The sequence below is a fragment of the Medicago truncatula genome, chromosome 8, assembly GCF_003473485.1.
Source record: "Medicago truncatula cultivar Jemalong A17 chromosome 8, MtrunA17r5.0-ANR, whole genome shotgun sequence".
In the NCBI taxonomy this organism is placed as follows: domain Eukaryota; kingdom Viridiplantae; phylum Streptophyta; class Magnoliopsida; order Fabales; family Fabaceae; genus Medicago; species Medicago truncatula.
This window is the reverse complement of record NC_053049.1, coordinates 37732154-37757244: the sequence shown is the minus strand read 5'-3', so window position 1 is coordinate 37757244 and position 25091 is coordinate 37732154. Positions and strand designations below refer to the sequence as shown.

Sequence of the window (25091 nt, the reverse complement as noted above, 5' to 3'; positions counted from 1 at the left end):
TTTCAACCGATTTATATGGTTTAGTGAACCAGTTTCAAGTTTCGATTTATTTTTACAGTGTTGTTTTAGTTTATAATCGATTTCAAATTTTCAACTAGTTTCAAAATCAAATAACACATTTGACAGATTCAATTTCAACCAATTTATATTCGATTTTCTCATTCCTTCAACGCAGTATAGAAAAGGGTTTAATTAGGGTTATGGAGAAATTTAGGTGAAACCAAATTAAAATACCAAACAAAAACAACAACAAACCACACAAGATTCGAAAATCGATGGGAAAAAACAAATCGAAAGGAAATTAAAGCAGGAGATAGAAAAATTAACTTACAATTACAAGTTACAGTTAAGGTTTGTATATATAGAGCTGGAGTCTGGAGACAAACAGAGAGATGGAAGGAGACGGACAAGTGAGCTTCAACGAAGATGGAAGGCGTAACTGTCACAACATGAACTGAGGTGATAAATTGAATAGAGGAGGGTGTTGCAAAGAGGAGAAGAAGATGATTATTAAGTGAGTACGCGTTTCAGAAGAAAAAAACTGAGGGTGATAACGGTTGTAATTTTCATATTAAATCAGAGATAATTTAGTAATTTTCCGTCTATTTTGATGGGGAGGCCGTAGCCATCCCATGTCCTCCCATAGTAAATTTACCAAATTACACTTTATAACTTCAAAAAATCACTGCTTAATTTTTCACTTCCACTCATCCAAAAATGAACAAAGTCTCTACGTGTGCCTCAAAACAATAATTGTTTTCCTTCGTTTGATCATATTTACCACTGATCATAATCAGCTGTTTCTTATTTCTTATCACATGCATGAAGCCATACAAGCTATAATAATCTCATCAAGTCACATCAAATCACAAGCACGAATAAACCTCATTCAGAAAAAAGAAGTAAAAACCAAACACAATTCAAAGTAGAGAAGGAAAAAAAAAAAAAAAGGAACAAAATAACTTTATTCATAAACTGAAGCTAGAAACATTTTATACCCCATAGAGACTTCAGAGAAACAAACTCTACCATATATATATATATATCATTTTTTGTTGCTTAGCACAAAAATAAAAAGAGATTCCTTATACGTACCTAAAAACCTAACAAGAGAATAGGTCCTTTTTTTTTTTTTTTTTAACAAGAGAGAATAGGTCCTTCTACACTACCAAATCATAATTTATTTAATAATAAAATAAAATTGATGATCATGCATAACTTATTAGCGAAAATAAAGGAGCCCTATTTGACTGCGTTACGTACTCTTCTTCTTCTTCTTCTTCAATCCAAAAACTAGCTTGATCTTATCCATGGCTTTCTTCAAGATTCCATCCCCACCGTTGGATCTCTTGCTCTTCTTCTTCTTCTTTTCTTGTACTTCAAACTCCAAATCTTCATGTAAACACTCCAAAGAAGCACCACATTCTAACAACGGTTTATACATAGCGCAATAAACATTCCGTAACGACACCTTCAAAGACTCCCTAACTTTAACGATGTTCTTGTTTTTGTTCTTGATGTTATTGATGTTGTAACCGTAATACCCAACTCTCACGCGCCCATTCGCGTATTCCTTACACGCGGCGAGAAGAACACGACCTCGTTCACGGAAATGTTCCTTAACGAAATCCTCGAAATTCTTAGGTGGTTTCCGAATGAGGTTAATGGAAGTGTAGCACGTGAGAACGAAAGCCTCTTCGATGTAAGCACGTGACTTCTTTTCATGGAGAGAACGTTTCAACACACGATAAACAGGTTCGTTAAAAAGTGGCTTCTCATTAAGAACAAGTGCTTGAATAGAAACTAAAACCTGAAGAAGAGTTGAATTTGATGGGTCCCATTTCTCGCACTTTCTACCATTCCAAGTGTTCAGAAGGCTTAAACAAACGGCGCCGTTAGGGTAGAGATTCGGGTTTAAACGGTACCCGTGTGAATGGTATTTGATCTTTGGCGGGTTATTTGGATAATCGGAGGGGAATTGGATGTCGAAGAAGAAGAGACCGTCGTGGTAAGGTGTACCGGCGGCGCCGATGATGACGGCACGGAGTAAATCGATGCGGCGTTCATAGGCTTTAACGTATATGGAATCAGGAAGATTCTTTTCGAGGATTTTCCACTCTTTCATGATTCTTTTGTAAACGGCGCTTTTTGTGTCGCTGAAGCAGTTTCCTGTGATGTTGTTGTTGCGGAATCGATGATCGGAATCATCTGAAACCAAATCGAATGTGTTCTTACCTTCCATATTTTTCTCTTCTTCCATTCTTCTTAATCTCTATTATAAATGTGTTAATGTGAGAGGAGAGTTACTAGTATTAAAGAAAGAGGTTGCTTCACACTATCGTATATTCTGTTCAGTTCTTGTTGTGGTGTTATCATTCGGAAATGACACTACATGTACGAAACGAAAGATTGGGCGAATATCATGAGTTGACTCGCCAATCAGATTCATTCTCGTGTCAAATAATCAGATTAATTTTTTTAATTGTTTATCAATATATTCATATTTAAACTTTAAATTCATTATTTTAACTATTTTAATATATTCATATTAAACTTAAATTCATTATTTTAACTATTTTAATATTATCAAAAGAAAAAAGCTATTTTTGTATTGGGTTTTGTTAACCGGTGCCCCCGGCACTCATTGAGCAATTTAAAATAAGAAATTATTCCTTAAAAAAGTCAAATATTTCAATTTTCAATGCATTGATTACACAATTTTTTATAAAAACTTATTATTTAAAGCCCTTAAAGAGTATCCGGGGGCACTCGTTAACATTTCCCTTTTTTATTTAATCTCAATATGAAATTAAAAGTAGCTCTCTTGGAGTTTTGAGAAATCAAGTTTTTTTCTTCTCAATATTATCAAAAGTTATTTGTAAAAATCATGTCTTTATGAAATTTTGGGAAATCAAATTTATCCATAATTGATGTTTTGGATCGGTCAAAGAACTAGCCCAATTATTTTACCCTAATAACAAATCAAGCTCAAATGTTGTATTTGGCTATTTACTCGCAACTCACGCCTTCTCTGCGAGGGGATGCTCGGAGTAACTGAGACCTGTTCAAACGAACAGTAACGTCTCTCTCCCACGATCCCGCGAATATCTCATCGGCGGTTACACTTCTCCCAATTTTGTAACCGTCGGTCCCACTTGTGCCATTACAACGACTCTACATTCACCCACCTCAATAAATAGGAGGCTCCTCGCAGCCTCCAAGGTAGAATCTCTTTCACTCTCAAACTCCCCATTTTGAACCTCTACTGACTTGAGCGTCGGAGTGTCTACAGGTACACACCCTCATTTGGTCCAACGCTCACTGAAGTACTCTCACCACCGTGAACTACCACATTAAAGAAAACATTGACAATCACCTTCAGATCAGGTACGATTAATTGACATTAAACAAAATAGATTACCAACATTTTTTTAATCCTTAAAAAAAAAATTAATATCTTATTCCTTTGAACAAACAAAATTGTTTGGAATAACAAAATAATAAATTAATGGGATAACTACATATAAAACTATACCAATTATTCAAAATTTTTCTTTTGGGTAGTCATGTTACCCCATTAATATGAAGTCGTTCGCCCCTACATTCATAATTAGGGTTGGCTTATAGTCGGTTAAGGCTAGACTATAACACAAGGTCTCAATATTATGTGGATCCATTTTTTTAATATAAGGCCCAAACATAATAATCATACATAATTAAAGGAGTATTACTTTTCCCACTTTATAGGATTCTCGCGCCCCTGTATTTTTTCCAAAAACGCCATTGATGTTTCCGGATTTCATAATCCGGAATTATGTTTACTATTTCGGATTTTATAATCTGGACAATTCTTATGTATAATCAGCCATCAGAATCTCTCACATTTCAGCAGTTTTGAGTTTTGCTTTTAAAAACAACAAACAAGCTAAGTAAAAAATGCTAAAAATCTGTCAAATAAAATCATAAAAATATAAAAATACCACCAAAAAATTCTAAAAATCAAATAAAACTAGTGCAATTTTTTTTCCAGATTTTTCTGAGAATATGATAATTAAAAAAAAAATGAAAAATGGGTCTAAACAATGGAATTTTAGATTTTGAGGGCGGAGTCCCGTAAGAAGTTCCTTATAAGGGAGTCATGGTCCTTGAACTTTTTCTGATTTTTTGGGAAAGTTTCAGAGCAATCTGATCATGTAGCCCGAAAACCCAATTTTTGACTAAGAACAAGAAACAATGACCCAAAACAAAAGGATAAGAGTTACGAAGATTAATATTGTTCATAAAATGGTTATACATGTTACAAATATGTTTAGGATTTGTGCTGATACAATTCAGATTATATAATCCGAACTATTTTACCTTAAAAAAATGGTGTTTGGGGGGTTTTCGAATTATGTAATCCGGAAACATCATGTAACGCGCCCTATTTTTTGAAGTTTCCGGATTACAAAATCCGGAAAAATCCGTAACTTCATTTTTCACCCTATAACAAAGGAAAACACCATTCCAAATTATGAAATCCGGAAACCTCAAGGACATTTTTGAAAAAAACACAGGGCACACGAGAATCTTATAGAGTGGAAAAAGTAATACTATAATTAAAGTTAGCAAATATAGAGATATAATAATCTACTAATATGATAAACTACATAGGAATGTATTGTCGGTCCCCAACAACTCGTTTTTTTCAACAACAAAAAAAAAAGTGACTAAAACCCACTTTTTTGTAGTGTATCAAAAAAAAAAAATGTAAAATACTATATGTTTGACATAGATGGTATAGACTACATGCTACCTAGGCCACTAACCTTTATTTTTAGGATTATTTGTGTAAGTAAGATTAAAATTTGATCAAGGGACCATCCATACAAAGACTTTCATTGTTGTTAAGCTCTCATGTTTGACTTTCATTAAGGTTGAATTATCTTTCAATCTTCACAGTTATTCAATTTTTTCGTGCAAATTTGAAAAGAGTGATGCTATTTGGTACGGAAGTTTTATGTGCGGATTTCAACGAATGCACGTGCAAAAACTTATCTCTCTCTCCCACGTGCTGGTTTTTATTAAAAATCAATATATCAAAGAATAATACAACCCGTGTACAGTAAAAATCACAACTAAACCATTATCATCTTCACAGACCTTCCACCATTTCCATGTCAAACATTCTTTTAATTACTCAATGACATAAGAAGATGGACTCTAAATGCATTGTGTTTGATGTATGAAATACCCAACCTGTTCTTATTTTCATTTGTTAATTAACGTGAAAAATATTGATAGGAGGTATTTAATTAAAATTCGAGAGAAGCTTGATGCCTAAATTAAATTCATAACTTTGTTCCAAATAATAGTTACTCTTCCTCCAACAATGGAGGCGGTTGTGATTGTGAAGGCCATGAATTGAATTTTTCTGCAAGTTGAAATCTATTCGAAACTACCTCCATCAAAACAAAACATCTGTAGACACAGGTTAAAGAGGAGGTTATGGATCCAAATTTCCTATGACCGTGGCACCATGGATAGTTACTAGTGAGGCGGTGATTGGTGAAATACCAGTGTAGAAAGGGGGTAGGAGGATATGGTGTACCGTATACTTAGATTTGGATTTTAGTTTTTTTATTTTTTGTTACAATTTGGATTTTAGTTAAGAGTTGACTAATTCAAAAGCTTTGTCACGTCATTCTTCAAATTTCGTACGCTGTTTTCCGTACTAAACAGCATTTTCCATTTGTTTAAACGTACTCCCCTCGAGATTACTTTGCATGCATGATAATGTCCATTATTTAAAATTTGGCCGAGTCAATCCAATTCTTCACTAATGCTAATAATAAATACCTTCATAAACAAGGGATTGACTTACATGTGTTTAAAGTTGTTTAAAGTACCAAAAATGGTATTCCCATCTTTTTATATTAGATGATCTAGTTGACTCCGACACACGTACCAATGCACATGTTTTATCTTTGATATCTTTAATTCATTATTAAAAAAAATTATGAAAATTTAATTTTATAAAAATATTTATCGAGATGAATCCAACAACATCTTACATGATATTATTTATCTTTGTGAATTAGTAGAAAAATATGATCAAAGTATATTAAGTCAATACTACCTCCGGTCCTATTTATAAGAGAAATTTAGGTCAGCAAAAGTGAATGTATTTGGACTGAATTTTTAACTAGATACATCAACTTTTGTTGACCCAAAATTCTCTTATAAATAGGACCGGAGGGAGTAATATATACCACCTCCGTCCCTAATTATAAGACCCTTTTGAAAAAAAAAAATTGTCCCTTTTTATAAGACCCCTTTGCTATTTCCAACTACATTAATTATTTCTTTACATACATGCCCCTATTTATTATACATCTTTTTCTTCAATCAACAATAAATAACATGTTGAAAACATAAACCAACTCTCTCTTAAAGGATAAAATTGTAAAAACAATAGTAATTACAAACATATTTAATACAAATATCCACTATCTTAATTCCCGTTATTTTTTCAAAAGGGTCCTATAATTAGGGACGGAGGTAGTACTACATCCGTCCCTAATTATAAGATCCTTTTGAAAAAATAATTTGTCCCTTTTTATAAGACCTCTTTGATATTTCCAAGTACATTAATTATTTCTTTACCAACATACCCTTAATTATTTTGCATCTTTTTCTTCAATCAACAATAAATATTATATTGAAAACATAAATTAACTCTCTCTCTTAAGGATAAAATTGTAAAAACAATAATAATTGTATACAAATTTAATACTACAACTCACTTTCTTAATCTCCGCAATTTTGGCAAACGACTCCTATATATGGACGGATGTAGTATTGTCAAATAGGTCATCTATTGAGAAACGGAGAGAATAATTTTTTTTTTTGGTAGAAGAGAGAGAATAATTTTTACATAGAAAATTATACTCCCTCCGTTTTAAAATGAGTGTCGTTTTAGGTGTTTACACACATATTAAGAAATGCAATGAGAATTATAATTTTACCAAATTATCTTTATTAACTATTGGTTAGTTTTAAAAGTAATACTTTGGAAGTAGTGTGCAGACTAAAAGTAATACTTTTACATGTGTTTGACTTACATTTTTAAGAGAAAATTTCTCACACCTTAAACAGTATCATTATGACACTTGTTAGCATGACTTTTTTTATCTTTAGAATTTTTTATCCAAACTTGTCGTTCTAACCACATTGGTATACAACGATTGAATGCTTGATTCATCTTAGCTTGGTATACAAAGATTTAGAAAGATTGAAGGCTTGATTTACACAGATTGAATGTTTAATTTACTTATCATTCTTGCAACAATCGTATACAAAGATTGACTGTTTTTCCCTAATGTGTGGTAAGAATCATAAGTAAAATCAAGAACTCAATCTTTGTTGAGAAAAAAAAAACACTAAAGTGTTCTATGGATAAACCACTTTTGATCATTTTTTAAAGGGTCATGTTAAATGTGCCCTTATGGATAAATCACTCAATTGTCTTTTTTATACAAAAATGAGATAAGTTTTTTGAAATGTTTGAATAAAATAATAATACGAGTTTAATTCTCTAAATGTATGTTTAGGTTGGTGGTGACTACCACCACGATTTTGTGAAAAACTATGTTATAACTTCAACGAAACCATCGTACTTGTGATTTTGTAACTGTTGATCTATACATACACTAAATAAGGTCGCCTAAAGAGAGTTTCGATATAGCATTTATATGATAATTTCAAAACAATGAGTGGTGTGCCATGACAGTTGATAGAGCGCGCGTATTGATCGAAGAATGGCAGCATGCAAATGTGAACCATATTGCTGCTACACAGCAGGGCACACATCAACAACTACCATACAGTTATATGCAGCGTGATGGTGTGCAGATGTCGGCCACTTCTGCAACTTCTATGAATAATTTACATTGGCAGCGTCTGTCTCAAGGACGTTTCAAGTGTAACGTGGTTGCATGTTTTTCGGTTGCTACAAATAGAACATGCATAGGCATTTGTGTGAGAGACGACGAAGGTGCTTTTGTGCTAGCCAAAACCATCAACTTTGATGTAGTGCATTCGGTACATGCTGGCGAAGCTTTGGGTCTATACCATACTTTGGAATGGTTGAGTGATATGCTATTCGATAATGTTGACTTCGAGACAGATTTTAAAACCACTCATGATCCTTTCCATTCTCATAAAGATGATGCTTATGAATTTGGTCATATCATTTCAGCTTGCCAATCTCTCTTCACCAATCAATTCACAAACTCTCGAGTTGAGTTTACTAGGCGACAAACAAATGTGGTGGCTCATGCGCTTGCAGGAAAAGCCCATTTATCAGCTAGTCCCGTTATTTATTTTAATACCCCTTGTTGTATTAACAATGTTATTTTCAATGAAATTCTATAATCAACCTTTCTTCAAAAAAAAAAAAAAAAATTATATTTTATTCTTCAATTATTTTTGAAGATAATATTTACCATCAAACAAAACCAATTGTTTCAATTAAACCACCAAATTGATCTCTTTCTTTGTAAGTCACTCTCAAATTAGTCTACAACTATATTAACATTTCAAACTCGTATTTAATGAGTGATATGGTCAATAGTAGTTATACGAGTTTATTATTTAGTGATACTGATTTTCTCTATGCCTAGTACACCATACATGGCTGGAAACATCGAAGTGTATACATTTTATATTCTATGTTAGTGGGTTTTGTGCTCACTATGTTTGGGTTGATGTTTTCAGGTTTAACTTGACATAGAAAAGTTGAATAGTATGTTCGGACTACTCTTCAACAGTGTCTTTATCAAAAGTTTCTCAATTTAGTCCCTCGAAGACTACTTTGAAATATTAACATAGTCATGGACTAATTTGATAGTGACTTACAAACACAGTGACCAACTTGATGGTATACTCCAAGGGCCTGCTTGGTGCACAAGATAAGAAGACGAGATATGATAAAACTATTTTATCTGGATTCAACTCACTGTTTGGTGCACCAATTGGAAGGATAACTTAAACCCACTTCTAATCGTATCATATACCCACCCTTCGTTATTTTTATCCTTAATTTTTGATGGGTTAGCAACCTAATAGCATAAAGTTTTCAAACGTGTGTATTCTCTATTCCTCACAGGACATCCTTTGACTCCCATTGCTTCTACATTTTTCATGTTTTGTTCTTCTTTTTTTTTCTAGATTTTCTTTCCAATCGATATCAATTCCAACGAGAAAATTATTTCTTGTTCCGAATCAATTTCTTGTTTCTTATTCCCAATCAATTTTCTTTCATGACAACACACAAATTTTTTTGTTTCTTGCTTCTTGTTCACAATCGATTGAGAAAATTGATTGGCAAAATCAGCTGTTGCACATGAGTTATGTGTGTTGTTCTCAATCGATTGTAATTACACAAACAAATATATGACAAAAATATCAATTGGTTAATGCACACATAACTCTGGGATTGGATTATTGCATCGTGAGATATTTTTATGCCGGCAATACTAGATGATCGTTATGCCAAAGGGGATGACGGTGCTTCGTCGGCCAGGGATAGATGCTCGGCGCCGTCGTTCAAAGACAATGAATCTTGTTGATGGAGTAACGAAGGGGATGGGCAGTGGATATGAATATGCTGCAACCGTTGTTAATTTTTTATCATGTCAATAACAATTATGCATCAAACAAATGATAGGATAAAATAATAACTGACGCTGCTATACATAGCGAGAAAAATCACGAAGGCTACATGTCAAACCTCAGGGTTGTGGGGAAAATGCATGAGGCAGCTTACAATAGGAAATGGGCGGAAAACATGGGTTCTTGGCCAATAGTAATGATTTCGCGACAATTCAGGATTAACTATTCGCTTGATGCAGCATCCAATAATAATATCATCTTTCTTATCATGTGTGCATCAAATGTATGACATGATAAATGTCTATCCTATCACTATCATAACATATTTGTATCCACTTTCTAACAATATCATGTCTCTATCATATCATGCACCTGAAACAGATCCTAATTTTTTATCACATGAAAATGAAGCCCTACATAATTTCAAACTATACTAACCTCACCTCTATTAAGTTGCATCAAGGCACAAGCACGAATAAATATAACTTGGAAAAAGGAGTAAAAACCATATAAAGCACAAAACAAAGAAAACAAATTAGGGACAAATTAACTTTATTCATAAATTGAAGCTAGAAACATTTCATACTCTAGAGAGTGTCATCAAAGAAACAAAAAGGGATTCTTTACGGCTAAATTATAAAATCAGACCAGTTCTTTCTAATTTACTACTCCTAGTTAGCAAAAAAACTTCTATTTAACTTCCTTAGGTACTCATCTTATTCTTCTTCTTCGATCCTAAAGCTACTTTGATCTTCCCTATAGCTTTCTTGAAGATTCCATCTCCACCGTTGGATTTACTGTTCTTGACTTCAATCTCCAACTCTAGAAACCTAAAACCCTTCAAGGAAGCACCACACTCGAGAAACTTTGTATACATACGGCGGTAAGCACACTGTAACGACTTCTTAAAAGGCTTGTTAACTTTAATAACCTTCGTGGTTGATGAACCCAAGCTGTTGATGTTGCTGTTATTGCTGTTACAACTGTAATACCCAGGCATCACACGTCCATTCGCATACTCTCGACACGCAGCGAGAAGAACATGCCCTCGTTCACGAAAGTGTTCCTTGACGAATTCCTCGAAATTCTTAGGAGGTTTCTTAATGAGGTGATAGACACTGTAGCACATGAGAACGAAAGCTTCTTCGTTGTAAGCACGTGACTTCTTTTCACTGAACACAGCATCAGGTGCGTTATAATAAGGGTTCTCATTAAGAACGAGCCCTTGAATAGAAACTAAAACCTGAAGAATAGTCGAATTAGATGGGTCCCACTTTTCGGAGTTTTCAGCGGGATATGTGTTCAGAATGCTTAAACAAACCCCGCCTGGAGGGTAGAGATTAGGGTTTAAACGGTAACCGAATGAGTGGTAATGGATATTTGGCGGGTTGTTTGGGTAATCGGAGGGGAATTGGATGTCGAAGAAGAAAAGGCCGTCGTGGTAAGGTGTACCGGCAGTGCCCACGATGACGGCGCGTAGTAAATCAATACGGTGTTCGTAGGCTCTGACGTAGATGTTATCAGGGAGACTCTTTTCTAGGATTTTCCACTCTTTCATGATTCTTTTGTATACGGCACTTTTTGTGTCGCCGAAGCAATTTCCGGTGATGTTCTCGAGGCGGTATTTGTGATCGGAATCGTCTGAAACTAAGTCGAATTTGTTCTTCATCATTTCCATCGTCTTCGGCTTTCTTTCACTCTCAATTCTTAACTCAAAGCTAAGATAATTATGTTTAGTGCTTCTCATCTCTCTTGTTATATGTATAGTACTGTATAATATGAAAACATGTCCTTTCCTATACTCTCGTATTTCAGTTGGGCGAAAATAAAGTGTTAATTAACCAATTAGATTAACAGCCCGTTTATGAAAAAAGTTTTGTATCCGAAAAAATCAGAATCTAAAAAAAAATTAAAATCAGCGTCAAATGAGAGAAGTTGTTAAGGCCCCGTTTGTTACAGATTAAAATAAAAGTGATTTTGACATAAAATAATTTAGAGATTATATTTTAGAGTTTTGGTGAAAAATCAGAATCTATTTTGTGTTTATTTACCGTAATAAAAATCACTTTTTTTAAACAAATAATCTAGTTTGTTTGGATACAACTATATAAAAGGGATTTTTTGTTACAAAACTAGTTCAATCTACCTAATTTATTTGCCTCCGATTAAACTCAACCTCAAAGTTGTTAAAAGAATTACTAAACATCTACCTACATGGAAATTATTATTATTATTATTATTATTATTATTATTATTATTATTATCACCATTGAAAGCATCGACGGCGACCTTCAAATCAAGATAACATCCTTGCTATTAAAACCCAACTCAACTGCCCATTGTAACTTTTGATAAAGCCCTAACACTTCACCTACATCCACTTAACATAACGGGGGAGATTTGATTTTCCAAACAAAATTTTAGTGTCTCAATCTGCGTAAATGAGATGTGTCTTTTATACTCTCTGTACCTACTCGATATGCACTACGAACAGAATACCGTCCATTCTTTTCTCCCATCGAAACAAAAGAATCAATTGTTACTTGGGGAAAAGGAGGAGTATTTAGAATTAAATTGGTAGTATGCGGATCAAAAAGGTGAGAAACAAGATTAGCTTTCCATGTCTTGGTTGCATGATGAATCAATTCACTTACATCAAGCGAAATTGTGTGTTACCTATCTGAGTTGGCTAAATGCTTTCACCGGTTGATAGCAATTGGTGGTCCATCAACGGAATACGTGTAAATGTAATAATCTAGTCCCTTGTTTTACCACATTCTTGGCACTAAAAATATTTCGCCAAACATAGTTATAACTTGTTTCTATCTTTGCCCCAAAGAAGTCGAAGTGTGAACGAGCTTTAAACAAGTGAGATACAAGATTATCCTCATTAGTATGAAATTCCGAGGCTTTCTTACCTAGCATAGAGGCATTGAAAGGTGTGAGATCCTTAAACTACATACCACCATAATTCTTTGTGGACGGATAGTTTCTTCCAACACGTCCATATGATACCCCTGTTGGTTGCTCCACCATTACCCCACAAAAATAATTCATTATTTTTTTAATAGTATCTATCAACGATTTCGGACGCAGAAACATACCCATACCATATGATGGTATAGCTTGTAATACGGATATAATCATAACCTCTCTCCTCGCTTGTAGCAAACACTTACTGCTACATGAATTTATTTGTTAACATATCTGATCCTCAATGTAACCAAACGTAGCTTGCTTGCTTCTTTCAATTATAGAAGACAACCCCAAAAATAGCCAATAAATTGCCATGCATCATTAGATGGATCGTCAATACGAACATTAATGTGATTTTATGAATGATTGATAATAGAACAGTTAAAAATATTTTTTTAATAAAGGGTCAAACCACCATTTCTACCAATACTAACAACAAGACAACAATCAAAATCAAGAACATAACAAAAATCTTCACTTTTATTTGATTAGACTAGTGTCTCCCAAAGAAATAAAGCATCCGGTTTGTAGTATCAAACTAGGCACTTCAATTTAAGGATTATCATCATAGTCAGTTACAATTACAATGTTAGAATTGGACTTAAATACCCATGCTAGGCATGAGTGTGGTGTGTATTAAAATTAGATGTAGTTTGTTTGGAGTCTTAAACTAAGTTTTCTTAACCGATGAATTTTTAAATGTGATAGAAAATCTTCATCGTTTAAGCTAGTTTTTAAAAGAAGATTCAAGTCCATTTAATAATTATAACTTTACGAACACAATTATAAATTGTTATAGAAGAAAATATTTTTTTTAAATAAAATAATCACTTTTATTATTTGTATCTTGTCTGTTTTTAGCTTTTATAAGAATCTAAAAAAAAATTAAGATCAGAAGCTATTTTTACCAGCTTCTCACAAAAATCACACCAGAACTAACTTTAATCTGTCTTCCTTCCTCGTGACCTTAATATATGCAAGGTCCGCAATTCAAACCTGATTTTCAAAAAAATAATTATTGTCTTCTATTTTCTTTCTCGGGTTCACCTCTCAAACTCCAAGCCTCATCTTTTTTATCCCTTTCAGTCTTCTACCAGTTTATGATGAGCTTGGCAGAGATGAATAAGAAGGGTCACGGTCAACTAGCTTGCAATTTCTGTTTTAATGTAATCACTGCAAATCTTCCTAGTCAGTACTGATACGTTTTTGTTATCTGTTGGTACAGTTTCTATGTTTGATCACCCACTACTGCAATATAGGCTTTGCCTTTTATATGTTTTTTTTTTTTTTTTTGTCAAATAGTTTAGTGGCTAGAGCTCACACAATTTAATTGTGGAAAAGTGGAGTGTCGAGGTTCGAATCCCAGCTCCTGCATATAATATGTAATATCCCTACCAACTGAGCTAAGCTCACATTATATGCATTTTATTTCGGTGGAAAACTTGATATTCTCTTCTGATATGGTCCTCTACTGTTGTATTTTAACGTCCTTTTATTGTAATTTTATAGAAGAAAAAAAAGGCAGTTTTTCATAATTCTATCCACACAAAGAAAAAATAGATTGCAAGATAAAATGATTTTTATGTAAGCAATCAAACACAAATCAAAATCAACTTTTTTCAAAAAATCTCTTTTTAACAAACAGACTCAAAATCATGGTACCTCATGATTTTGTCAAACCATCCAAACATACATACACTAAGTACTCGTTTGGAATCCGATGGATACCTCACCCACCATTAGGGATGTTAATGGGTACCCATGGATACGAATAATATGATACACGTCCCCGCTCCGTAAAATAAATATGATACCTATGTTCGCCCCGTACCCTCGTGAGTACCCACTATATGGGTATCCGTGGGTATTGAGGTATCCATGGGTACCATGGTTTTTTGAATTTATTTTTTTGTACAAATAATAACTTTTTTTAATTACCAAAAATCTTCAACTTTTAAACATCCATACGCAGAATCCATTCCAAATTTCATAAATCATACATAATCTGAAGAAAATTCATGATTTTTACATAATTCAGGATATGTTTTTATGATGTGAATGAAGGGGAAATGGTGAACTTGATAAGAGGAATTAAAAAAATTAAAATTAAAAATAGTTTATTAATGAGGAATCTTAGGTGAGCGGTAAAATTTCCTTCAATAAGGTAACAACTTTAAGTAATAAGATAAAATAAAATAAGATATATAAGGATATTTTAGTCATTTACTTAATTTATCATCGGGTATGGATACAATCAAATCCGTGTTCGTATCCATATAATAATGGGTCAAATACCCTTTTATTATACCCGTGGATACCCGTTTAGCTATCCGCCCCGTACCTGTGATGGATTTTACCCGTGGACATGGGTATTTTTGCCACCCCTACCCACCATGCATTTGGCTAATGCTCCTTATTAGAGCTTCTATATTTTCACGTTTTTCAAGCCATAGGACGCGAGAATGTATATGCCACCCTCCAACCAAACATAGGCTAAAAAGCTAAATGGTAAGAGGGAGTAGTCAACCAAAAGCAACAACTGAACAATAATAGTTAGATTTCATTTTTTTAGTGATATTTTACTTTTATTTATTTAAAAAAATTATAGTATGTATTCTTTTGCACTATATAACGATTCTCGTGAGATTGACTAAAGAAAGTCTCGAGATAAATATAAAACTCAATTTGTTTGAGTTAAATGATTAAGAAAATTGAATAGGTAAAAGTTTTAACAAAAAGAAGAAAAAAATGCTAGATATTATTATTCTTCAATTTTTTTTTTTGGTGTACTATTATTCTTCAATTCAAGACCGTACATTTACCATTAACCAAAACCAATTGTTTCTTAATTATCCCATAAAGATGAAGCCAAATAAAAATGGAAACTATACTAACCTCATCTCTATCAAGTATCAAGTCGCATCAAAGCACAAGCATGAATAAACTTCATTTAGATAAAAAGAAGTAAAAAAACAAACACAACACGTAACAAATTAACTTTAAACTTAAATTGAAGGTAGAAACGTTTCATTCCAGAGAAATAAACGCCCTCCACCATATGTATCTTTTTGTTGCTTTAAAGTTTAAGGACAAAAATAAAAGGGGATTCTTTACAGCTAAAAACCTAATACGGAGTAATTTTTTTTAACCATAAAAAATAATAATAATAAACTCCATGATCATGCAGAAAGAAAGAAAGAAAAAAAGAAAAAAAGAAAAACCTTTTGAATGTATCACGTACTCTTCTTCTTTTTCTTCCTCTTCAATCCCAAAGCTGATTTGATCTTCCCCATAACTTTCTTGAAGATTCCATTCCCACCGTTGGATCTCTTGCTCTTCCTCTTTTCTTGTACCGCAATCTCCAAGACTGGAAGAAAACCCTCCAAAGAAGCACCACACCCTATAAACTGTTTATACATAATGCAGTAAGCATTCCGTAACGACACCTTCAAAGAATCCTTAACTTTAATAACCGTCTTCGTTGAGGAACTCGCGATTTCGTTACAATTGTAATAACCAATCCTCACGCGCCCATTCGCGTACTCTCTACACGCGGCGAGAAGAACTGGACCTCTTTCACGAAAATGTTCCTTAACGAAATCCTCGAAATTCCTAGGTGGTTTCCGAATGAGATTAATAACAGTGTAGCACGTGAGAACGAAAGCGTCTTCGTTGTAAGCACGTGATTTCTTTTCGTAAGAAGAACGACTCACCGAACGGTAAATAGGTTCGTTGAAAAAAGGGTTCGCGTTAAGAACGAGTGCTTGAATAGAAACCAAAACTTGAAGAAGAGTTGAATTTGATGGGTCCCACTTTTCGCACTTTTTACCATTCCATGTGTTGACAAGGCTTAAACAAACTTTGCCGCTAGCGTAAAGATTCGGGTTTAAACGGTACCCGAATGAATGGTAATTGATCTTTGGCGGGTTGTTTGGGTAATTTTCAGGGAACTGAATGTCGAAGAAGAAGAGACCGTCGTGGTAAGGTGTACCGGCAGCACCGACGATGACGGCGCGGAGTAAATCAATGCGGCGTTCGTAGGCTTTGACGTGGATGGATTCGGGTAGATTTTTTTCGAGAATTTTCCACTCTTTCATGATTCGTTTGTATATAGCGCTCTTTGTGTCGCTGAAGCAGTTTCCGGCGATGTTCTTGTTGTGGTATTTGTGATCGGAATCGTCTGAAACCAAGTCGAATGTACTCTTCTTTTCCATCTTCTTCTTTTTCCTTGACGACGCTTCTTTCACTCTTTGATCAAATTGTAATAGTGTGTGTTTCTGTTATTATAGTACTGTACTGTAGATTAGGTAGTGCAGAAATAAAACGTTTTCTGTTGACCGACCAATCAGATTTAGGGATGTTAATGTAATTGCATGCGGATGATGGATTATATCTTAGAGATTTTATGAGAAATCAAAATTTATTTGTGTTTGTTTATCGTAATAATTTTTTTTTTAAACAAATAATTTAGTTTCTTTTGATATAATTATATATAATGAACTTTTTGTTACAAAATTAGTTTAATTTTTTAAACCATATTTTCTCTCTCATTTAAAGAAATCTATTTTTTGAGAAGCTGCTTTTAACAGCTTCTCATTTGAATATGTTTTTAGATTTTGATTTTTTTTAAAAGTTGTAACAAACGGATGCAAAGCTCTTTTTTTTTTCTTTTGTAGTGTTACAATGTAACGAGGCAAAAGAAAAGAAAAAAAAGATAGAAGAGACAAAATTATGTTGTAATAAACAAATGCAAAACTCGAAAAAGTGATTTTTTTTCTTAAAAAAGCAATAGCCCATAGTTTTTTTTTTTTTTTTTTTAAGGATAGTCTACTATCTTGGATAAATATGAAATGTATCCTATCCATATATGGATATCCGTTCAATAAATAATTCAAGCATTTTAAAGTATTCATGGGCTTATCCTTCAAAAAAATAAAAAAGTATTCATGGGTTTATACATGTATTTATGGATAACATTAATTAAAAAACAAAAGTTCCTCGTATTTTTTTTTAAACAAAACATAATATCCCTACGTTACGCTAACATAAATAAAGTTTGTGTAATAACTAATAACAGTTGCATTATCAAGGTTTTTTGCTTAGGAAGTTGAAAGGTACACCCTCCGGTCACTAATATAAGCAAAAATCCACTTTTTAGATACATTCAATTAATGATGTATGTGATCTTTATTATATGTCAGAGCTGTTGAAGAGAAGTTAGACAGTAATGTAGTCTTCAGGATAACTCAATTTTTGCTTGATACCTTCTTTAGGATAGAGCTTCCAGCGTTGCTGCACTTGTTGTTTAAAATCAGGTTCAGCGAGCCACGCATTTTCAAACTTAAAGCGATGTGGATTTCTGTTGACAGCAGTAACCGGTTTGCACGTGAGCCACAATGGGTAATGATCAGAAGATGTCGTCGAAAGGCATTCAACACCTGCGTTTGGGAACATGTTACACCAATCAGAATTTACAAGTGCTCTGTCTAACTTCTCTTCAACAGCTCTGGCGGTGCCGAGGCTTTTGAACCAAGTGAAGGCGTAACCAGTCATGTGTAAGTCAAACAGACAAAAACATATCTACATATAATAAAGATCACATACATCATTAATTGAATGTATCTTAAAAATGAATTTTTGTTTATATTAGTGACCGGAGGGTGTATTAAGTTTATTTGTGTAATTTACTCGATTCAATAAAGGATATGGATATCCACAGGTGCGAATACAATTAAATTTGTATATGTATCCATTAATCAGCGGGTAGTTGAAATAATTGTTTATTTTATTCATGGAAGTCCATTATGATATCCACATCATGTCCGTGGCAGATTTCATCCACGGATGCGGATTTTTTTACCTTTTCTAATCATATTCATTCTTGTGTGTACATATTTTTTCAAAATACATAGTACCGTACTAAATTTGATTTGATTTAAAATTTTAATCAGAAATATTAGATTAAATTTGATTCGATTCAAATTTAAAATGGAAAAGATTAACAAGTATTCTAACACATGTTTTCTTCAAAAAAAAAAATAAAAGATATTCTAACAAATGCTCTTATGACACTTCTTGCGGTGAGAATGATTCATTCAACACGTTAAATATTCTTTTTTTTTTTTCTCTCGAGGGAAACACATTAAAAGTTTAAGTTTTAATGAAATAAAATTTATAATTAATTTTATTTTTAAATTTTTAACAAGTGTCTTTCAAGAGATCCATTTAAAGCAGTACAAAAAAAAAAAAATAGTGACACTACCAAAAAAACGAGACCCATTTAAAATTAGAAAGAAGAGTAAGGTACCGTTTGGCCTGACTTTTTTTTTTCCAGCTTTTTTACATTTTTACGGAGAAATTAAGCCAAACACAATATCCATAAAGTTCCTTCGAAAAAAAGTACTTTTTTTAGAATGCATAAAATTTAATGGTATAAGCTTTAACCATAAGTTGTTGAATGCTACTTCAAAAAACTACTTCTCTGTAATTTATTTCACAAGCACTTCTCTTCAACTCACGCAGCAATCTTATCTTTTATTTTTAATATTATATTTCAATTTGTTTTTTTTCTTCCATTTAATTTTTTTTTTGAACCGGTCCATATAATTTTTTTTAAAGGAGGATCAATTTAATTTTATTATCTATTTTTGAAGGAATTTTATTATCTTTTTATCACTTATATATTTAATTTTAATATCGTTTAATTATCACAACCTCAAAAATATTTTTATTCATGCTGTCATTGAATGACACCAAATATTTTTATTCCCTTTCTTTAACCTCACAAATACACACACACACACACACACATTAGCGTTTAGAGTAATATTTTATATCTGTATGTCTGTTTTTTTTATTACGCTAATGCGTATAATTTTTTCAGTGTTGCGTAATGCATACAATTATTATTTTTATAAAATTTTGATTTTAATTAAAAGTACTAGTATAGATGCCTAAAAAAATTATACTTATATATATTTTACACATTTATAGTGTAACAAACTATGCATATCTTTTTCTTATTAAAAAAACTTAACATATGTTTTCCAATGACACCAACAATGTAACAAATATAATATCATATAATATAAATTCTTATCTTTTTAAATGACACCAAAAATATGATATTCTTATAACAAAAATTGTTATACAGTATAATTGGAAAAGAAAAAAAAACTATTCTCTAGCTTAACTCAGTTGATATAGACAATGTATAAATATATGTAAGGTCGCGGGTTCGAATTCCGGACACCACCGAAGAAAAAAAAATTAAGTTTTGTACAATATTTTGCCAAACAACTTTTAACTTAAAAATAACTTTAGAACTAAAAAAATAAAGAAACCAAACAGCTTTAACTTTTTCCTTAAATAACTTTATTTTAACTTTGTTTTAAAGTAGCTTTTAGACCGAAAAAAAGTCAGCCTAAACGGTACCTTACTTGATTAGGTGAAAAAGTAATAAAATTGTAAACAAAATAAAGGGTAAATTTGAAGAGAAAAAACTATACCAAAATTTAGCATTCCCTTTAATTCAGTTTACGAAAATATATTATTTTTAATGCAATATATTTTACTTTTCTTTTGAGTTTACGTGCGTAAAATTACTTTTTTTTTTTTTTTTTATCTTTTTTACTTGCTTTATTTAAGTTTTTTCTTGCAATCTCAAATTTGTCGAGAGACACTGCCTTTTACTATCAAACTCGTTCTGCTTTCTAAGCAATCTGAGTGCATTTCGTGACCTTTTTTCAAACTCTTTTTCGATAAAAACCTTTGCACAACGGTCTTGAGATTTCTAGTTCGATCTACCTTGTAATAATCAGAAGTAGCTCCCGTTTGCCAAAATCACAGGCAAACAATACCCTAACAAATGCTCTTATGACACTTCCGGTGAAAATGATTCATTTAACACATTAAAAGTTTTTTTTTCTTGAGGGAAACACATTAAAAGTTTAAGAATTAGTTTAAATTACATAAAATTTAAAATTTATTTTTATTTTTAAATCTTTAACAAGTGTCTTTGAAGAGACCCATTTGAAATTACGATATAACATTAAATTATTTGATTAGGTGAAAAAGTAATAAAATTGCAAACAAAATAAAGGTTAAGATTTGAAGAGAAAAAACTACACTAAAATTTAACATTCCCTTTAATTCAGTTCACGAAAATATATTATAAGAGAATTTAGAAAAAATTTAATAAATAAAATAGTGAGAGAAGAATTTAGTAGAATTATTTTGGCTAAATTGTATTTTTGGTCATTTAAATATTTAGGTAGTATCGTTTTGGTCCCTTAATTAAAATTCGATTTATTTTGGTCTATTAACTTCTCTCCGTTACGCATTTTGATCATTTCCATTAGTTTTAATTCAAAAGCGTTAGGTTTTCTTCATTTTCTTCTGGGATTCTTGTTGTTGAAGGTTGATGGAGATGATATGAAGATGAAAAAGAGTAGAAGAAGATGAAGAAAACCTAACGTTTTTGAATTAAAATTAACGGAAATGACCAAAATGTGTAACGGATAGAAGTTAAGGGACCAAAATAAATCGAATTTTAATTAAGGGACCAAAGCGATACTACCTAAATAGTTAAGGAACCAAAAATGCAATTTAGCCAATTATTTTTAATAAAAGTTATTGACAAAAGGATCAAAATTGCACCTTAATTATCTCATATGGATGCATGTGTTGTTTGTTTGGAACTTGAACCTTCTAAAAGGGCTTCTTTAAATATGATAACTTTCTCTTGGCAACTTATTTAGGATAGGATTCCTACTCAAAATAATTTCTTTAGACGGATAATGTTAGATGTTAATGAATTCAGATAGTATCTCCTTTAGGCGGAATATGCGATAGATGAACTCTATTTTAAGTGATTAACAGTAAGATTATTGTTAGAAATTTTGTTTCCATATAAATTTTTGACGGTGTTTGGTTTTTTCAAAAGAAAAAAAGTCGTATTCCATCATCCAAATTTTTGTACAATCCCCATTGCCATGTATAGCTAGCATGTGAAAATATCCAATAGAAACTTTATATTTATCACAATACTATATGGATCATATTTGTCCATAAAGTTTACATTAGATCGATGCTCTACTCACACAAGTTATTCAATTTAAAAATAATTGTCTATGTGATTTTCTTTTCTTTCACTGGTCCTCGGGGAATTTTGTTGAGATAACTTTTCTTAAACCTTCTATATTTTCTCCTCAGATCTACTATGACATGTCCAGCCAGATTGTTAATTTCTTCTTCATATCGATCATACACAATTGGCAGTGTTTGTAGACAAAGAAAACCTTATCAACCATAAAGAGGACAACTTAGTACCCATATTTATTTGTAATAATATCAAATCAATAGTTACTAAAATTAAGAATAAAAAATGTACGTAATTTCCTCTTCCTTAATTCATTTTTTTAATAGCAATGTGTAGAAGTTAGTTCTTACCAATATATAACAAATTGATAAAGTTGAAGTAGGTTCCAATCACTGACAATATATAGAGGCAAACATTGATCTGTGAAAATAGGTTTAAAAAGAAAGGTCAAGTTCACTATATTGATTGAGAATAGAATTAGAGTCCAATAAAGTGTTAGTATTTGTGATAGTGTGATACCAGAAGAAATATTGGTAGGTCTGTTCCACACGATATGTGAAGGAACATTCTTAGTAATTGGTTCAATCTTCTGTGGACAATGAAAGCAAGCTCTTGGAAGAAAGATTCTTGTAAAACAGTTTCTAGGAACTGCGGACCATTCCTGAAAAATACAATTTAATAGGCAAAGAAAATGTAGTAAAGTAGATTAATTAAAAAATGTCATTTGGTTTGTAAAGAGAGTAAAGAAATATACCAATATCATTCTAATTAGTTTACATATAACACAGTGACAAAAATTCCCTTCAAAGTTATCAGCTCTTGTGTTCAAAATGACTTATTGAGCAAATAAGATAATGGCAGGATGGTAACATTGATGCAAAAGTGAGTCCTTACTTGAGTCCGGACTATAACATATATATATATATATATATATATATATATATATATATATATATATATATATATATATATATATATATATATGTATGTATGCAAGTGGAGCAAAATTTCCTAAAACATTTTATTAATTCACAATTATGAGTGCTATGTAAAATGCGTACCATTTCAAGATATCTGCAAGTGTAGACCATAGGTATATTACAAGCATTGTGGTGATGGAAATGTGACAAAGAAGTGTCACAATATTGTACTCAACAACCTCAAATAGGAACCAAATTAATGTTATCCCAAGCAAAAACGCAGCTGATACATTTCTGTCCCTCCATAATAACACATCAGCCACTACACATTTATCAACCAAATCATTATGAACAATTCATTGAGTCTCAAAATTTCATCTAAGCAATATGATTAGTAACTTTTTTTCAAGTCTAACCTTCATTTGTTCTGGCAAAATACAAGGGAAAATAAACTAAGTAGTGTTACCATAGAGTAAGTTACAATTTAAGAAATTAAGGAGAGTGATTTCATTTTTGTGTATATGGCTTTGTAATTTTTATTGTCAAATATGTATAGTGTTCCTTTTGTTAACTTTCATTTTCCTTCATGCTATATTTGTTTGTGGGGACTATTTTGTTACATGTCCAAATCAAATCATAAATAAAATATAAGAGAAAATGACAAAGATGAAATAATGGCGTACCTTTTCCTCCACCAAGAATTTCATGAAGTGGCTTTTCATGTGGAAATATCATTGCTCGTGATTTTCCAATTTCATCATCAGAATCAGATGATGTATTATTAAGGGCCATATTACAATTCACTTAATTTGTTGGCAATGTGATGCCATTAATTATGAAACCGTTTTTATATTATTCTCCAAGGAGATTTCATGCTCAATATTGAAGTAAGGTATGGCTTGGGGGTTTCTTAAACTTGAGGATCATGTTGCATCTTTGCTACTACTCCTAAGGAAGTAATCCAATCCCTTGAATCGGGATGAGTATGTAATACTGACATGCAATTCTTTGGACTTTTCATACAATGCACGCCAAGTTGATACTGATACATATTTTGTATGAAGCTTTTAAGTTTGCAATAGCTCAAGACATGTCATCCGTAATTTTTCAGTCTGACTGTAAAATTATAGTAGACATTGTTAACTCGTCTCAACTACCTAATAATGAGATTGTTGTGAATCATGCTAAGAGACAAATAAATAAGGTTGTTTATACTTTAACTAGAATATCGATCTTTATCTCATCCTTCTTTGATTATCAATGAATTGCATTTGTTAAAAAGAAATTATTGAAAGGCTTATTGAACAATATTCACAATTTAATTGGATATAACGTTTCTCATGTTTAATGTCTAGCCATCTTTCTCATGTACTCATACTCAATATTCAATCATTTAATGTCACACCACTTCTCATGTTTAAATATTTTTGAAGTAATACTAACTGCTGAGTCAATTATTTTTGCTTATGAGTATCAGTACCCATCTTTTCTCATTCAAATCAAAGAATTACCCTTTTTTGTCATATTATAAAGGATTAATAGTGTTTTTCACCTTTGTAATATAGAACATTTCCGATTTTCGCCCCTATAAAATTTTCGGTTTGATTTGCGTCCTTGTAAAACGTTAATTTATATATTTAGTGGTGAGTCATCTTTGCCACATACCCAATTAAATTGCCACGTCAAACGACATATAACCTAACGTTTTTTGATACAAACTAACAGAAAAGACCTAAACTATTAACGGAGCAAAACTTTGAGGACCAATTTGATACAACTTATATTTAGGAGACTAAATTGGTATAAACAATTAAGTTAAGGGACCGGATGATTTATTAAGCCTAAAAGTTAGTATACTCCAAGCATAGCATAATATTTCAAAAAAAAAAATAAGGTGATGAGTTCTTCGGAACTTAAGTGCCGAGGTTTCTTTTTTCTTTTTTCTCTTTTTTCGTCGGCAGTTAACTGCCGAAGAAACTTCGATAGTTAACTGCAGTCAGTTCTAAACTTCGATAGTTAACTGCCGCAGGGTCATTTTCGTCTTTTACATGTGTTTTTCAGCCCTATCATATGTGTCAACAACAATTTTCAAACTTCTTTCTCTCATTTGAAATATCATCCTCAAGAAAATTTCAAAACATTGTATTTGCTAACATCTTTCCTTAATTACACAACATTATCTCCCTTGATTTCCCGCAAATAACAAATTTAAGCCCCGTTTGGATTGGCTTATTTTGAGCTTATGTGGGCTTATCTACTCCCATAAGCCTTTTTAAAGGTGTTTGGGTAAATAAATAAAAATAGATTATCATAGTTTCATAAGTTGCTTATGCCATATTTTAATAAGCCTAAATTTTCAACTTACCCTCCGGCTTAACAAGGAGCTTATGAATTTATGTAACCTCCTTCGATTCTCTCTGGATCCACTTTTTCAAAACATA

General features: G+C 32.2%; 4 protein-coding genes across 4 annotated transcripts; all 4 read right to left on the bottom strand.

Moving 5' to 3' along the window:
- Nucleotides 1–945: 945 nt before the first annotated feature.
- LOC120577350 (putative ubiquitin-conjugating enzyme E2 38) lies at nucleotides 946–2368 on the bottom strand. Its single transcript, XM_039828554.1, has one exon. The coding sequence runs from the start codon at nucleotides 2258–2260 to the stop codon at nucleotides 1256–1258; it is 1005 nt and encodes a 334-aa protein (XP_039684488.1). The 5' UTR covers nucleotides 2261–2368; the 3' UTR covers nucleotides 946–1255.
- Nucleotides 2369–10357: 7989 nt separating this feature from the next.
- Nucleotides 10358–11332, bottom strand: LOC25498140 (probable ubiquitin-conjugating enzyme E2 25). Its single transcript, XM_013592954.2, has one exon. The coding sequence runs from the start codon at nucleotides 11330–11332 to the stop codon at nucleotides 10358–10360; it is 975 nt and encodes a 324-aa protein (XP_013448408.2).
- Nucleotides 11333–15616: 4284 nt separating this feature from the next.
- Nucleotides 15617–16882, bottom strand: LOC120577652 (probable ubiquitin-conjugating enzyme E2 25). The gene has a single exon (XM_039829406.1). The coding sequence runs from the start codon at nucleotides 16842–16844 to the stop codon at nucleotides 15864–15866; it is 981 nt and encodes a 326-aa protein (XP_039685340.1). The 5' UTR covers nucleotides 16845–16882; the 3' UTR covers nucleotides 15617–15863.
- A 4680-nt stretch (nucleotides 16883–21562) lies between these two features.
- LOC120577351 (reticulon-like protein B9) lies at nucleotides 21563–23494 on the bottom strand. Its single transcript, XM_039828555.1, has 5 exons — nucleotides 23334–23494; nucleotides 22792–22972; nucleotides 22250–22391; nucleotides 22081–22150; nucleotides 21563–21929 (listed from the first exon to the last, which is right to left on the bottom strand). The coding sequence occupies exons 1-5, from the start codon at nucleotides 23440–23442 to the stop codon at nucleotides 21760–21762; spliced, it is 672 nt and encodes a 223-aa protein (XP_039684489.1). The 5' UTR covers nucleotides 23443–23494; the 3' UTR covers nucleotides 21563–21759.
- Nucleotides 23495–25091: the final 1597 nt, after the last annotated feature.